The sequence below is a fragment of the Cryptomeria japonica genome, chromosome 8, assembly GCF_030272615.1.
Source record: "Cryptomeria japonica chromosome 8, Sugi_1.0, whole genome shotgun sequence".
NCBI lineage: Eukaryota > Viridiplantae > Streptophyta > Pinopsida > Cupressales > Cupressaceae > Cryptomeria > Cryptomeria japonica.
This window is the reverse complement of record NC_081412.1, coordinates 102,445,322-102,463,611: the sequence shown is the minus strand read 5'-3', so window position 1 is coordinate 102,463,611 and position 18,290 is coordinate 102,445,322. Positions and strand designations below refer to the sequence as shown.

Sequence of the window (18,290 nt, the reverse complement as noted above, 5' to 3'; positions counted from 1 at the left end):
TTTTCGGTGAAGGGTTCTCCACACTAGGTGAAGAATTAGGATCTTCAGATGGTTTCTCATCATCCTTCTTTTTCAGGATTTTTTTCATTTCAGCTATGGTCTCCTCCACATCAATTTTCATCTTCTGGTCATCAGATTGATTTACCAGTTGATTCACCTTTTCTCTGGAAAACTTTGCAATATGTCTCAGTTGATGATAATGATAACAAGCCATACCAGATGCTATACAAGGTCCAACATTGCCTCTACCAGTCCTTCTTCTATAGTTCATAGCTACATGACTGTAGTTATGACAGATTGTGCAAACCACATTCATCCTCTTTTCCATCTCATAGGGGCTAGATCTATTAGCATAGGGTCTCTGCCAATTAGGACTTCTTTGGTCATTAAAGGTTCTTTGCCAACCACCACCAGACCTTTGACTCATGTGAAGTGTCAGATTGTTTGCTCCATACCTGCACTCAACAACTCTATTCCCATGCATGTTGCAAGTGTAACAATATCCATTAAAAGTTCTAGGCTTATATCCTTGATATGAATTAGGTCTATAAACATTAGTAGCATTAGATATGCTTTTACAAACATTAGCAATATGTCCTGGCTTATGACAATTGAAACATACAGGTTTATAAGGTTTCTTACTAGTAGATTCCTGAATTTTAGGTGCAGATTTACCTTCTTCCATGTTGTCCTTTGTAACGGAAGACTCACCTTTCTCAAATGTAGTATAACCCAATCCAGTTGTGTCACCATTCATCCTTTGTGATTGAATCTGTTCATCAACCATGGTAGAACTTTTGTTAAACGTAGCAAGTTTTTCATTAGCATCAGCAAGTTCCTTTGTAAGATCTTCATTCCTTTTCATAAGGGTCTCTCTAAGATACATTTCCATATCCAATTCTGCCTTTATTTCTTCTTTTTCTTCCTTTTCCTCATGCCAATGAGCATACAGGGTACCGACTTCCTGATTCAGCTTAAAGATATCATGTTCTTTCTCTTTGATCTTGTCCTCTATTGTCCTCCTTGCTTCAAGTTCTTGACTCATTTTGATGGTTAGGGCTTCTAGCTCTCTCCTCAAGTTATCCTTCTCATCATTCAGTTTCTTCACTTCATCAACCAATGCATCTATGTTTGCTTCATCAGAAGAGTCGCTCTCAGAAACCTCCAACAGTTGTTCAGTTAGCTCTCTTCTCTTAGCAAGTGAGGCTTTATACTTGCCTTTCAATGTTTCCAGGGCTTCCTTAGTTTCTGCAAGTTTATTGGACATCTCTCTATAGCTCATTCCTTCCCCCATGTCTACCTTAGGGATCCTTCCCAAGCGGTTAAGCCTCAAGGAAGTTTGGCTTTGATACCAATTGATAAAATTATAAGGCACTGAGAGGGGGGGTGAATCAGTGCAAGCAAAAACCTTAAGAATCTGATTACACCTCTTAACAACTTTAAAATCAATAGGCATGGAAGGAGAATAATCACATAAGCAAACACTATATAAAACATGCCAACCATAACACAATGATTTATACGTGGAAACCCAAAAGGGAAAAACCATGGTGGGAGTTAGTACCCACAAGATTCACCATTTGCAGAATAGAAACCTCTGACCAGTTAAGGTCTTACAAATATGCCCTGTTAGGAGCAGACCCTGTTAGGAGTCACCCGGTGAAGGGATTTGCTATGATGAGCCCTATTATGACCTATGCCCTGTTAGGAGCAACCTCGCAAGAGGATTTAAACTCATATGTTGAGCTACCCTGTTAGGGGATTTACAAATTAAGGCCTGTCAGGACCTACCCGGTTAAGGTATTTGCTTGCTGCAACTGTTAGGATAACAACAGTTCAATGATCTTCATATAACACCTCTGTTTTAGATAAGATCCACTTTAGTTCCTCCAAAAATTCAACAAAACATCAATACAGAGCTTCACTAATCACTGCACAATCAAAATCTCAATATTCGCCTTCAATCCCATACTTCATCTCATAACTCATCACACCTTTTATAAACATCAACTTAGTCAGCTCATAACCTTGGAACAATTTCCTAGGTTCAATGAATCTAGACAAACCTATAGTAAACGCTTTACTTATGTTGGCCACTGACATAACAAACCAAAAATAAAACAAAATAGTACCGATTTACTGATCTTAGTGACTTTATCACTACCGGTTAAGTGTTCTTCCAGATAGCCTACTTTGTACATCAAATCTTGATCATCCTGTTGAATCTGCTAATGCGGTCAGGAATATAGCACCAAATCCCTATCTCCATCACACCTTTACAACCACATCATCCAACTCTTCATCAATCGCCTGTATCGGTTGCTTGAATGCAACTCTGTTCCTGTTTACTGATTGAAGACCTATTTGTCGGTTTACTATTAAACCGTCTTCTCTACTGGTTGGCTTACAAGACTTATGTGACTATAAATGTTGGACACAATGGATCATTAGGAGGGGGGTGAATAAGTAATTTACACACTTTTTTTCAACAGGGGTATACCGGTAATATATAAAACAAACTAAGTGCTAACTGGTAGGTCAAATAGTGCAAACTAAGTGTGTGAAAGGATTTTCTATAACATCAACATAACACATACACAAGAATGCATCACACAACACTAGATATATGAGGAAAACCCAATGTGGGAAAACCCTCGGTGAGAATAGCTGTTGGAGATCTTCTGCTCCAATCCAGCCTCACAATGTAAAAGATCTGATTACAATTTTAGGGCACCAACCCAAGGAACACCAACCCCTGATTTATGAGCACCACTCAAAGGAGCACCAACCCTTACACTATTTATAGGCTACAACCTAAAGGAGCTACAACCCCTGCACTAAGCATCAATTTAGTGAAAATAATATAAAACTTAGTTATTCAAATGAGATACTTGTTGCAAATGAAGTTTTGCAACCCTTCAAAGTTCAACACTACTGGTTTCTAACTTACCGATTTGTATCGGCTCAATGCACATTGCAACTTAGCCTTTCTGTTGATTCTAGCTCTTCTTAATCTTCTCTCCCTTTTCTCTACTGAAAATCCAATCACACTTGATTACTCTCTATCAGATGTTGCTTCCTTCATATTTTTACCTCTGCATCCTATGCTCACTCTGTCGGTTTGTTCCTTACACCATTTTACCTTGCTTCTCCTTACCGGTATAGTCCTCTCTCATAAACACTTCAAGTATTTATCTCTTCGGCTCTTAGACAACAATTTCACACTTACCTTCACTCTTCAGCAACACTGATCACAGTCTCAAGTCATCATATTTAGTCTTGAGCTTTCCCACCAAAAATCAATTCAAACTAAGGGCGATTAGGGTTTCTTCCATCAATCAAATCTTCATCAAATCCGATCCAATCTGCCTTGGATCGATCACCTGCATTGGAGGAATGCATCTATATGTGTTTTCTATCATCCAATGTATATTTGCTAAAGATAGCAATCCCAACCATGATTTTCGGCCTTGAAATCTGTCGACTCATTTATGACCCACCTGTTTCCTTCTCGGGGTTCTATTGCAATCTGATTTCTTTGCTTCGATCCAGGTGCCAACAACTCCCTGGTCTTTCTCTGTCATTCATTCTTCCTCGAGCCGCATCAATCTGTTATTGACCCATGATTTGTGGTCGTTTCATTAATGTCAATTATCTGTTCCAACAACCATGTCGATGGAAACTTCACCGGCCTCTACATGCTTGCCACCTCAGCTCCACATGGCATCACATCGACATACACTCAGCTCACCATCACAAGATCGGTTTACAATTGAACATTCAACAAACTCATACCAACACAAGCCCTTATCGGTGAGACCTTCTCCTTCTGCTAACCAGTAGTGCATAGTACACTGGTAGCACATCTTCACCTCCGCTGGTTTGTGATCATTTTAACATTTTGCCTCTTCATCATAAACATGCACCCAACCTTCCAACTGGTTTATGCTCTACCGGTTATCATTCAACATGCTAACACACACATGCATCTCACCTCATACCGGTGAAGTCACTGATAGTCTCAATACCTACTTGTCTTCCACCATACCGGTTGACAAGACTTCATGTTAATCCTCCTTATGTTGGTTCAATCTTCTTCATACCGGGTTGACCAACCCTACCGGTAGCAGCCTGCAATACCAGTTGACATCAATGACAACTCAATGCCAGCAATAAACACATAGTTGCCATCAATGACAACATAAAACAAGTCGCCAATCAACTCTTTACCTCAAAACATAAACATCAAGACAACATCTTATGTCATGAACATGTACATAAAAACCAAAATACAATCAACATATATTTATTAAAAATAATAAAAAATTAAATTATAAGTATATTTATTTAGAGTTGAATTTATTTATTAAATATAAAGATATCAAAACTTTAAAATGTATATTAATACGAAACTGTTAAAAACTAAAATACAAGTATTTACAACACATTTCAATGTAAAAACAAAACAAAACAAAAATTATCATTTTTCAAAAATAAAATTTAAAAGTAACAAATGTATTAAAAAATAATTTTTTTAATAAAAATAAAGTAAACAAGATAGATAAGTCTGAAATAAAAATTAAATTTTATATTATATTCGTGAATATAATATGTAAAATAAAATAATCTAACTCTTAATACTTTATTCGCTATTTTCAATTGGGTCCTTAACTTGTTTTCATCTTTAGAAAGAAATAGATGTCTAATCTAGATACATAAATAATCAAATTATTTGGCTTATGTAGTTAGAGAGTGTACAAAACATAATTTTCAATGTCATTTCAAACATATATGATATGGTGGACAATTATAACAACTATTAAATTTTAAACTAGGAAAAATAAAGTCATATGATTGACCTTAAAAAACAATAAATTAAAATTCAATAAAAATAAATTGAAGAAGGAACATAATTTTTTTTTTTTTTAATTCAATATATTTAATAAAATCTAAAAAAAACTCTCCTTTACTCAAAGACATTAGATTTTTCAATGTCATTTCAAACATATATGGTAGAAAATTATAACAACTATTAAATTTTGTACTAGAAAAAATATAGGCATATGATTGACCATAAAAAACAAATAGGAGGAGACGAAATAATTTTTTACTCCATATATGTAATAAAATCTATAAATAAAAAAAAATCTCCTTTACTCAAAGACATTAGATTTCCATTGTCTATAATGATTATTGCAGCGTGCTTCTAGATTTTGGATTCAAGTGTTTCTAAAGCTCTCTAATCCCCATGATAGATCATGATCTTTAACTTCTAAAGCTCTCTCATCGTGATGGTGGATCATGGAGTTTCTTTCTAAAATTCTCTCATCCACCTGATGGATCATGGAGTGCGATGCAAAACTTCTAAAGAGCTATCGTCCTGATGATAGATCATGAAGTGCAATCCATGTTGATACAAATACATTATACACAGTTGAATCTAAAACACAACAAATACCATAAAATATTGTCAAAACTTAAATTTAAAAAAAAAACAATTAAATTTAATTCTCTAATAATGTCCCTATCATAATAAATTCCACTAAAGCCGGCGCTCCTTTTGCTGCCAAATTTAGAGGTCGACCGGCCAAAACCGGTATCCCTAACCGGCACGAGTACAAAGCGATGTCGTGATTGAACACATTGTACGTCACGGGTTCCAATCCCACTCCCTTCAACGAAGGTATGCCGGAAAAAACATCGCCGTACCGACGGGCCAATTTTTCCCCCGAGAAAATGGTCATCTTTTTGTGGGTCCCACTCCCACTCCCGGGGAATTGAATTTGACTCGTCAAAGTCACCGGTTTACAGGGCGGCACGGTTGCGTGAGAAGATGACAGCTGTAATGCGCGTCGCGACGTTATTTTTTCGCCGTAGAATATACCGGCGACGGCGGAGCTCGGAAAAGACGGCCGGCCAGCCAATTTTATCCGGAATACAACGGGTCCATTTTAAATAGCTAATATTATAATGTACATATTTAAAATGATAAATTTAATATTAAAAAATGTAAGTACATGTCAGCCAAGTCTAGTTTTTTTTGTATTAGCAGGTACAAACTGTACATAATATTGTGAAATACAGCCGTCACGCGTTTAAAAAGGCCAAAACATTTTATCACATTAATATCATTTCTCCATGTATGCTTTTTTCACATGCCCTTTTTGTAATGTTTTTTGGGGTCATAATCTATTTGACCAAATTAATCATAACATTATATTTTCCCTTTCTACCTAGAGTTTGATAATATTTTATAATATTAATCTTTTTAAAAGTAATAATTAATTTTTATTTTATTTTATTAGTTTATATTAATAAAAAGATAATTTTATGTCATCTTTTGTATAATTTTTTATTCAATTTTGATTTGTTATTTTAAAAGATTGATCATATCTTTTTTTTCAACTGTAGACTTTTGAACATATCATATGTGTTTGAAATGATATTGAAAATTATTATGTCAATTATCATTATTCTAGTGTTTTGTGCCATAAAAGGAGTCTTATTGTGTGAAAATATTCACATAGTTGTCTTGATGGCTTCTAGATTTCACTATGTGATCAATTTTTTGCATCAATGTTTTGAATCATGCTCCATGATCCATCATATAGTTGTCTTTTCAATATTTCTCATCCTAAGGATGGATCATGGAGCATGATCCAAAACTTTGATGATAAAAATCGATTACACAGTCATATCTAGAAGCCATCAAGACACTTTATCATGGACTATGGAAATTTCATGCATTTAATTCATATAATTGCATTTTTGTATTAAAGATAGCTTACCAATAGGTGAAAAAGTATAGATTTAATAGTTCATCGTGTCATACTATAGGACCACATAGGAACTCAAGAACACTATGACAAAAATAAACATCACAATCTAGTAGACCATGTAGGATCACCAAATGACATTCTACCACCACAAAATACACATATTTGTAGCGTATCATTGTCCGTGCAAGGCCCACATAATATAGTATATACATAGTTAAATATGTTCAACATTTGCACCACATAGACAATTATTACATATATGTACAAAAATCAAAATAGACAATTTTTTAAAGTACATACTTTCATTGTATTTATCAAGATCATTCCACCCAATTGGTGGATCAATATCCGATATTTCCTCATTTGACCTTACTAATTCCACTATAAAGTCATCCTTTGACCTTACTATATGTCCTCATTTGACCTTACTATATTGGTGGATCAATATTCAATGTTCCCTCCTTTAAATCTAAGATTTTATGTTAGTATGTGTACACGTCTTTTTAAAATATTAATGCAAGACTAAAATTTCAACTTTAGTATTTATCTATATTCAATTGAAATAACATTGACAATTGATTAAAAGGTAAATTTGTATCTAGTGGTGGTAATTGAATTATAATTAAGGAGAAATAATTTTTTTATAATTTAGCTAATTATCTACATGTGGTTTTAAACACCACATGTTCCTTATCAAAGGTAGAGAATATAAAGACAAATAAGTTACAAACAATAGAACTCTTTAAAAATTAGAAAAATTAGGTTCACAAGTCACAAGATAAAATTTGTTCACTAGATTTAGGTCCTCACATGCATAAATCACATATACACATCTGAAAGTGAACCCTATAATTCCTCATAACTTATAATTGATATCTTTCATTACAATAATCACGGGGGATTCACTTAGTGAACTTGGGTTATAGCATGTGTGTTCATGGCATACCAAATAATCCCCCTATTTTCAAAAAATATTGCCCTAAAATCATTTTTTGTCACCCCCTCCCAATATACAACCCAAATTAAAACCCCCCTATTTTTACCATATATTGCATTTTTTCATAGATCGAATTAAAAAACCCCCTATTTTCACCAAATAGGCAATATATTGAGCTTATTTTTTGAGATATTAAACCCCCCAATATGAATGCACGTGATATAATATTGCCTAGCTAGTGAAGCCCCTATGATAATAATATAGTTTATGATATTTGTTAATCTTTTAACTAATAATTTTATGTAATATGTTCAATATTTAATCATAATTAGTATGATTAAATTATAATAGTTTTCCTTTTTGTTTTCACTTGTTTTGTAACCTATACATCAGTGTTAAAGACCCAAGTAAACATGAGTATCATTGGTGGGGGGAGTCTCATTTAGTCACACCAAATTGAGGAGAGATGATCTTAAATCATGACATAAAGGGTTAAGTTGATTTTTTTTACGTTTTGTGTTAGTTAAATAATGTTCATGATACTTCATTTATTCATTTTAAAAATTTTTAGTTGACAATTTTTACCATTCAACATTCCTCTATGTTTTGATTACTCATTATTTATTTCTATATCATTTTGATTACTTCTTTTCTTTAGAAACAACATAGCCAAGTCTTGTGAATTCTTGATATGTATTGTTAAGATAATAGACTAACCTAAACCTTAGACTTGAGTTTAACTCCTAAAGAATTAATCCTACTTAAAATTCTAAGGTTAGGACTAATTCTTAGCATGTACATATAGGATATATTTTCATCCTAAAAGGTTTTACATGAAAGCTATTGTCAATTTAATAGATATTATTATTATTAAAAAGGTTATATTTATCCCTAGCATCTTTAATCTAATTGTTGACATAGATTTTAATAATTTGTTGAGAATTTAAAGGTTAAAAAGGTTACTAATGAAGTATAGATATAATATTTCATTGCAAATAATTATAATTCAATATTTAAATTGAGAATTAAATAGTGAGTTAGGTTGGCTATTTAGTTGTTGAATATAATTATAATTTTTGACATTATCTATTTGATGATGGTTGTGACTATGTCAAAGACATGTTGTACAACACCAATTGATTTCAATCATATTCTTATTGCTTCACTTAGATACACATTTGAGGTATGTGATTTAACAATCAATTCAAAGATTTTTGAAGGATATAAACTCATTTCAATGAGTAATATGGGAGACGCCCCATTAACTTTGTTTATCTCAATCTATAATTATGGGAAAATAAACTATTATTTTTGGAATTTATTTATGGGAAAGAGTTATAGTGATAAGTATTAGAAGCTTTGTAAGTTGGTGGTTGAGCTCAAGCTAAATTTATGGAGCTTTTCTACTACGTCTTTACCATTTTGTATACCAAGTAAGTTTTCAACGGATTATTTATCTTAAAAATATCGATGAAGAGATGTCATAGTTTACAATTACATTTTGAGGAAGTTCTTATAAGATATAATAATTTATATAAATATTGTTATAGTAAAAATTACATGTCCATGCTCTTTTCTTTGAGCTCATTTCGATTAGATTGTCTTTGTATCATAAAAAGTTTACAAGTGGCATATTCTTGCATTAAATTCAACTCACACTGTTATCACAATCTATATTTATCATCACTTATATGGTTTTGATACGTTAGATTTCCCATTTTTCACCTTCGTTTAGATTCATGGGGATGTCAAATTGACTTCAATCACTCTTATGTGTGGATATGAACCTTGAACTTTTAAATTTAAAAATTTAAATTGAACCTTGCTAACTTCTTCCTAGTAGCTATTGTGAGTTGATCTAATGTATGTTGGTGTGCTACATGTTTGTATTTAAGGACATGCCCCTAAGGATTATCTAAGATATTGAGGAATGCTCACATGATAGCACCATAACAATATCATAAAACATCCTAGGAATATTATATGCTTGTTTATTACTTTTGATCTTTGTTCATAGACATAAATTGGTCTACCCAAAGACATAATCAAAGAAGAATAAGAACCCTTACTTAGCAAGTCCTCAAATTACAACGATTAGGCTTCCACAATCCATGCTAGCGTGATTTGAGCTTTTGAATTTGACTGTGTATCTTTTTTCTCATCGACATTTCGAATCATACTCTATGATTCATCATCAAGATATGAGCTAGAGAAGAAAATAAGTGAAAATTGCAACATCTTTTAAGACCGTCCCACTTCAAACAAAAGTACAAAAAATCAAAGTAATTGACAACAATCATCCAATTTTGTTCACTTAAAATTTAATTTCACAATCATAAATATAAACTAGAACAAAATACATTCAATTTTATAGAATATGAATATTTATCTTCCTAAAACTCTAATTTTTAGACATTAACAAACATATCCTCAACATTTTCAACAACATATTTCCCATTCAAACTCTAACTAAATATCACATCTAAATTATTAAGCCCACCTACCCCTTCAAAGAAAACAAGGTATTGCAGCCTATAGTCATCAACCTTATCAAATAAATCTTTTATAACAATTGTCTAACTATCCAATACTCATCCATCTAAATCTTCTCCTTACAACCAAAATACTTAATAAAATATAACCGCCAGACCATCAAAATTTTGCACATACGCAGAAAACCTAGAGGATAGAATTCACCTCTAGTTGCCGGTGGAAATAACAAAAACGGGCCACAAGCCGTCAGTTTCTAGGCCTTGTGCCCCCTTTTTACCATTCGGCCACCGCCTTGGGGCGGCAAAATTCTTGTTGGTAGGCAGAGAAAAGCGTGGACCAAAACCAAAAAGAAAAAAACAAAAAATATTGTTTGTCAGGCGTGCAAGCGACGATCTTCAACATTGATTATGAGAATTGAAAGAGTTGGATTTCGGTTACCGGGGCGAGATATTAGAGTGAAAAATAAACGGAGAAAAACGCGGCATAAGGAAGGATTTTGGTGATGACGTTTAAAAGACGGTGGGTGAAAAAAGAGTGAAGAAAAAAAAGCGAATCCCAGTCACTGACTGATCTCTTTACTCGTTGAAGTTGTCGGCGTAAGCCCACTCTCATCTTCTTCGTCTTCCGCCGCTCTTCATCTCCGCTTATAAATAACTACCCGACTTTCATTACCGACCGTAATAAGCTCTCTGCGTTTCAATTCTCTTCTGCACAGAAATAACTTTGTGTTTCATGGTGATGGCTCCGAGGAAGGAGGGTTCAGAAGTTAAATACAGAGGAGTTCGAATGAGGCCATGGGGTCGCTATGCAGCGGAGATCAGAGATCCGATAAAGAAACTCAGAGTTTGGCTCGGGACTTTCGATACTGCCGAGGAGGCCGCCAAAGCTTATGATGATGCCGCCATTTCCTTCAGAGGCGCAAAGGCTAAGACGAATTTCAGCTACTTCGGCACCAGCCGAAATGGCGGCCAACAATTTGAGGCTTGTTCGACGAAGAAGAGAGTTGCAAAGGTTAATGCTTCGTTTTCGGCTTTCAAGGCTCCTGATAATCAGCAGTACTTTTGGTCTGGCGGTGTGAAAGGGGATCTCGTTTTTTATGACAGTAGACAGAATCGTTGTAAGGAGGAAATAGTCTCGATGCAACAAAGTGTTCAGAGCGATTGTGATTCCTTGTCGGCTGTTATAGATGAGGAAGCTGAGGCAGAGGCTCCTTCTGCGAGGAGATTGCCGCTTTTGGATCTTAATCTTCCTCCTCCTGTTGATGACAAAGTAGTTTGGCAATAGATCTGCTCAGAAGAGACATTTATCTGCAATTAATTGAGAATTTTTTGTTTTTGATACGAATGATTTCTTTTGCAACTTTAACCTTCAGAGATCCAAGGGAATTGACGGCGAATGAATGGATGTATATGTAATACCCCGAGTAATATCGTAAGGGTTCCATTTTTGGGGTTCCTTTTTAAGTAATACAGAAAATTTCGTTCTATTATGATGTCTTTTTTTTTTCTTCTACAGTTATGATATGTTACAGACGAGAGTAATTATGATAAAATTTGTTCTCATCGCTATCGCTGTTTCAAAATTTGACTGTTTACGTTTGCTCAACAAATACGGTTTCATCTAGTCACAGATAGAGACACAATAATTTCTTATTTTATTTCGTATGTATGTATGTCTGTCGAGCGCTTCTGTGTATGACTGCGTAGTTATGCTGCGATTTACGATCTGTGATCTGTAACCTATTATTTTTGTTTTTTATTCTTTAAAATAATATATTAAGAAGCGTGAGCTGAAACATCTATAAAAAATACTCTCCATTGCTATTACAGACTGTAAAAGGATTATGTCTTAAGATTACAGGTATTGTGGATGCCGTAAAGCAGTGGATTAAATGCGATACCGACCACATAAACAGCTGAAGCATTCATAAAAAATAACTCTCCATTGCTATTAACAGACTATAAAAGGATCATGTATCTTAAGTATACAGGTATTCTGGATCCCGCAAAGCAGTGGATTTAATGCGTTACCGACCAAGTAAACTGCTGAAAATGAGGCGTCCATTGTGCGTTATTCAACCTCGCACAAAGACCAGGGATGAAGTCTCAAATCCTGTTCCAGATTTCTCAGAATAAAATACCTTGAAAAGAGGTTGATAATTCAGATAGCAGCATCAAGTCCCGCAGAAATTGCAAGAATCAGATACCAAGCTTGCTTTTCTATTTTTTATGGCGCACGTGACAGTGACGGGCTGTTGAGCTATAAAGGAGGGCGGCCATTTCGGTGGCGTCAACAGTAAGTTTGTAAGTTGAAGTGGGGATCTCCATGAAAAACTTGTGGCGTTGCATCTGATAAAGAAAGTCACCCAAATTTCTTGCACACATCCCAAACGGTTTTGTATCGAATCCACACCATTGCCAAACCATGGATTTGTGCCAGTGACGCGTTTTCCCTTCGTTTCAGACGTATACGCATCTATAAGCTAATTGATTGTCAGAGTGCTGGAAGAGCATCATTTTCCGTTTAGAAAGGTTAAAAAATTCTGTTTCATAGCTTCAGTACTATATAAGTGGGGACGGCCAACAATTCGCAAGCAGTATATTTAAAGACAAGAAAACCATTTTAAATTCATACAATGGAAAATAGTACACAGAAAGTGGAAAATAGTACACAGAAAGCTGTTAAAGAACTGTAGAATTATCGTCCGATAAATGGACGCGACAAATTCGAACGGCAGACCTCCCGCAACATTAAATGACACGGCAAAGCTCAGAAATCCGCGCGGAAAGAAACTCAAAACTGCTAAATTTCGTAAATTCGAAGCACAGACGAGCGAAAGAAATTAAATCGGATAATGATAATGTTAAAAACCCTACAAACAGGCTACGATTTTTGACCGCGAATTATCAGGTATGGATATAATTTTGAATCTCAGAAAGAAATTAGCGATACACCGCCTTAGAATTCTCGGCCTGGTTTTGCTGACGGTGATTTCCATGGCGTAGAAAAAAAGCTGAGGATCTGCGTCTCTCGAAGACGACACTTTCGCCGCTCAGATCGATTGTTTTTTACCTGCATTTGGGCTTTGGAAAGAACGGGCCGGTGCCAGTTGTCGTCATTGGTGACTGGTGTGATCGGTGAGTGTCTTTTCTCTTCTTCCCGCTCGTCGGCGGACATACCGACAAGTCCAAACTAAAGAATTACCGTGGGCCTTAAAATACAAATATCGGCTTCTGTTTTAACGGGTCTTGTAGCATGACGTGGCACAGATTACGAATATACGTGGGATTTTTATACTATTTAGTGGGAAGTGGAGAAGCCGCCATTGATTTGAGGTGATAAAGAGATTATTTAGAATTTGTTTTTGTTCGACGGCCGTGGAGACCCGCTGGGGACGTTTCGTGTCCACTTTAATTCTATTTACCGGACACGTGGCGCTCAGAAACAGAATGGAGACATCTTCTCGCATGATTATGATGGACAGTTGTCCTTATCTTTGAGTTGTTCGGTAAACTCGAGTACCGTCCTTTGCTTAGCCTACCCCGCGGCCGAATTCTTTGTCGCTTCTGACGCGATTGCCACGTTGACAAATAATTGTTATTTTCCGATAATATTTCGTACGTATTCGTCGACAAATTCGAAGAAGTAAACAGATATACCTATTTGGAGATTTTAATCCGCGTGAAAGAGAGAAATAAAAGATTAAATATTAGGCGAGGATCATATAGGAAGACGTATTCGTAGAGGAAGGAGACACAACACACGTCTAGAAAGGATATTAAAAAATATATAAGAGCTCAAAGGTGATGACTGATATACCTAGTAAGGATTGTTTTTGTAATGTTCTCACAAATTCTACTCATGTAAAACATTTTTTTTTAATTTGAAAATATATTTTTATAGATCTATAAATATTTCTTTTAATGTAGTTTTTTAATATTTTTATTAGTGCTTGTATTTTTTAAATTATTTATTAAAAGTAGATTATTGATATCAAGACATAAGGTTAATTATTTTCTCATGAAAAAATAATGAATCTTATTTTTACAAATGAAAAAAATAATATTATGAGAAGAGCTTTCAAGTTGAGATATGATTTTTCATTTATCAAAATAGTCATAATTTTGTATTGAAATGGAATTAAAAAATAAACTTCAAATATCAAAGTTTCAAGTTAAAATATGAAAACATGAATCTCATGAATTTAGGGGATACGATTACAAGTTATAATATGAAAAAAATGGAAGTTCATAAATTTACTAATGATTATTTTATTTTATTTATTTATTTATTTATTTTTAATGATTATTAAGATTTGATATTTAAATACACAACTCTATGCACTTAACTCAAATATTTTGGCATGTGACTTATGGATAATGGCCAAATTAGACAAATGTGTTGCTTGAGAGAAAAAAGTAATGTTCAGATTTAAGGGACAAAATTGTAAGTGTCATTTCTTCCTAGGGGACATGATAACAACTCCAATTAATTTTAGGGGATCAAATCACACTTTTAATCTAGTTTAGGATGTAAAAATAGGTATAGTGAAGTTAGGTATAGTGAAGTTGGCCCTACCCTTTGGGGTTGAGATAGGCTAGAATTGAGGATTAAATTTAGGTTCATGTTAATTTGTTTATGAATTAAAAACAAATTAAGTACCAAGAATATTTAAAGAGCAGGCTAAAATGAGTGTAAAAAACAAAGGTATTTAAACTAAAGAATATAATAGATTGAAAATGATATCTTATCTAACAATTAATTTTGATTCATTTGTGTTGATGACAACATTATTATTCTAATATAAACACATACAAAAAAAGGCACTAGTAGCACCTCTGCTAAACATAAATCATAATTCATCAAATTTTAAAGTGGAAAGAGGGTATAAAGTTGAGTTGATAGAATGATCAAGGACCCATGAAAGTATAATTTGTTGAATTGTTGTGGTGTGGGACACATGAATTCCATTGTGGGTAACATGCTCTTCTATATGATGGTGAAATACATCATAGGGTTTCTTGTGACATCCTTTTTCTATGCATGGGACACATCATCACCTTGGTGCATAATGTCTCAATTCTTAATCCATTGCAACATAACTAAGTGTTTCATCCTCTATCCTTTATCACTTCCTCCCTTTCATCGCCTATCTCCTAACCTTTTTTCCTATCCCATCTATCTCCCATATCTTCATCCATTTTGAGAGGAAATTCATGTTTTCCAAACCCACTTATCATCTCAAAGGGTCACCTCCATCTCCTTTCTCCTAGTCACTCTTCATTTAAATGACTAAGGTATCTTCCTTGATACCATTTTCTTCTAACCAATTTTATTCTTATTTTATATGATGCTACTTCATAAAACCACTTCAAAAGAGGAAAAAATGTAGACACATAAAATTGACACAACCCAACCATTTCCTCCATAATTGATTGAACAAACCACTATTTAATTAATAGTCACTATTCATCAACCATTCACCCAATCTCATTAGAGATTATTTTTTCAAATCATCCTTTTATAATCCACCTTAGGTAAATAAATTATAGTATTTATTTATCTAAGTTACCGTCCCCTTTCTAAAGAAATATTATTTATTTAATTCTCATTTTTCATCCACTTTCCATTTGTGGGATTACATTTATTAACCCACAAATTCCTAACTTGCACAAATGACCAAACATTTATTAAGATGGATCTTACATGAACACATGAGAACATATGAATGACGTATTTAATCATCATAAATACATTCATTAACAAGCGTAATAAATACCTTTTTCTTTATATAAAATATCATAACAATCTAATATAGGCATGTCATTTACAAAATAAGGTGCTCATGTGAACAAGTATTACTCTTATGTGGACAACTATTTTCCACACCTCTTCTTTTGACTTGATTAATTAAATGCATAACTATAATTAATATTGGTTAATCATCTTTAATTATTAATTTATGATTATATATTTTAGGATTAGAGTTAGAATTTTTAAATGCAAATGAAAAGAAAATTGATTCAATTACAATATTGATATGTTTTCCCAATTATATGTATATGCTTTGGCTATGGTTTTGAGAAATAATCTATTAATATGTGACTAAGTGTAGGTATAAGTTGAAGGCGAAAACATGGTCAAGGAGAAGTGATCTAGCCACTTGGTAAAGAATGATCATGATGGATAGCTATTTCACACACCACATAGTTTCATGTAGAACTTGCATTTGAATGACATAATGGATGTTTTCCAAATGATTAGATGATGCCTATATATAAATCGTTATTGCATCATTTCAATTGTTTGAAACTGAAAATAAATTTGTATACCTTGTTTGTAGATGTCAACTTTCTTTGGAAATAAAATTGCAAATATACATATGTATGACAAATGTACTATGTTTTTCCTATGACAAATATAAAAGGTGAGTACAATAAATACTTTATCTAAAAGATTGTCAAAAAGTTATAAATTACATTTCAAATATAAATATGATACTTTTATAACAATAAATACTATTTTGTATTAACTAGAATTATTTATGTTGGATATAAAGATTAAACATAATAATATTTATGATTACCAAAAAGAATTGAAATCATTTAGATAATATATAAGTTATATTTTAAATTAAAAAAATATTATTCTAATGACATATTTCTATGACTAATTTTTTACCAGATCTTTAAAAATTTATTTTAGGACACTCCTCTCTAAACATGCAAATATGATAAATTTTGCCACGAGTCACATTTCCAAAGAGATAAAAGACCTTGCATTTATTAAAAATGGTAACTCATATACAAATTTCCATAAAGATTAAATAATCAAAAAATCAACCTGCACCTCTCCCATAACCAGATGTTATGGCATACGAAATATTTGATCCGGAAAGTGAGACTGCAACTGAAATAAATACTTCGTGTCCAGTACCAAAAAAAACAGTTAAGGAATGAGAAAAAGAACCCTGGATGTGGGGTAATCTATATACATTGCTCGTTTATCATTATCCCATCATCTTCCATGGGACCTCTGAAACGGCAGAAACTTTTCAATCAGACACACAGATCCTACAAAAAGAATAATAATTAAATAAACGAATTTTATAAGCCGATCTGGAAAAATCGTCCTTCTTCTTCTTCGTCCAGAGGCGGGGGAAGATTGAGATCAAAGAGCGGCGATCTTATAGCCGGGGGGCCCTCAGCCGCCGCCGCCGTCCTTGCCGCCGCCTCCGCTTCCGCATCTTCAACAACAGACGAAGAATCACAGTCGCTGTGAACATTTCCCGGTTCAATTTCCTCTTTTCTCTTGGAAAAACTCTTTCTATTTCCAGGAAAGACGAGATCGCCCTTTTCTAGGGCATACAAGAAAATTTGCCGATTTACAGGCGGATTATTTGCAGAAAATGAAGCTTCAGGCTTCTTCACGCGCTTCACTGGCGAGCAGGCATGGAATTCTAGAGTGCTATTATCACTGGAGCTCTGGTTCGCCATGGCGGAAGAATAAGCGAAATTCGTCTTGGCCTTTTGACCTTTGAAAGAAATAGCTGCAGCGTCGTAAGCCTTGGCGGCCTGCTCGGCTGTGTCGAAAGTGCCGAGCCAAACCCTAAGTCTTTTAACTGGATCTCTGATTTCTGCCGCGTATCGACCCCAGGGCCTCTTCCTCACGCCCCTGTAATGAACTTCTAAGCCATCTTTCCTCGGCGCCATTTCCAAGAATGCTAACAGAAGGCTCTCTGCAGAAATTGAATTGCAGGCGGAAAAAGAAAGCGGCTTGCAGCAAATTGTATTGCAGGCGGAAAAATGCTTAGGGTTATGGCGGTTTAAGATTTTTCGTCGCTTATTTATAGCAGAGAAAAGGAAGACGTGAGGAAAAGGAGTGGAAGAAGGCGTAGAGATTCTTCCGGTTGCGCCGTCGGCTTTCAGTATTTTTCAAGGAACATGACCGGCGATTACGGGTCGCTGACCACGCCGCCGCGATTTTAAAGGCGTCACGGCGGCGCATTTCAACGCCGTGCTTCATGCTTGCTTTCTTAGGTATTCCCCGTCTGGTTGGTAATCCGTTTTTCTTGGTAATTT

General features: G+C 34.4%; 2 protein-coding genes across 2 annotated transcripts; one reads left to right on the top strand and one right to left on the bottom strand.

The window, feature by feature from the left end:
* Positions 1-10,750: 10,750 nt before the first annotated feature.
* Positions 10,751-11,698, top strand: LOC131062462 (ethylene-responsive transcription factor 11). The gene has a single exon (XM_057996126.2). It carries the CDS (start codon positions 10,942-10,944, stop codon positions 11,491-11,493), a length of 552 nt encoding a protein of 183 aa, XP_057852109.2. The 5' UTR covers positions 10,751-10,941; the 3' UTR covers positions 11,494-11,698.
* Positions 11,699-16,964: 5,266 nt separating this feature from the next.
* Positions 16,965-18,045, bottom strand: LOC131062463 (ethylene-responsive transcription factor 3). The gene has a single exon (XM_057996127.2). It carries the CDS (start codon positions 17,919-17,921, stop codon positions 17,316-17,318), a length of 606 nt encoding a protein of 201 aa, XP_057852110.2. The 5' UTR covers positions 17,922-18,045; the 3' UTR covers positions 16,965-17,315.
* Between the last annotated feature and the right edge of the window lie 245 nt (positions 18,046-18,290).

Coding starts and splice junctions, on each gene's coding strand:
- LOC131062462 (XM_057996126.2), top strand. CDS start 10,942: ATGGTGATGGCTCCGAGGAAGGAGGGTTCAGAAGTTAAATACAGAGGA.
- LOC131062463 (XM_057996127.2), bottom strand. CDS start 17,921: ATGGCGCCGAGGAAAGATGGCTTAGAAGTTCATTACAGGGGCGTGAGG.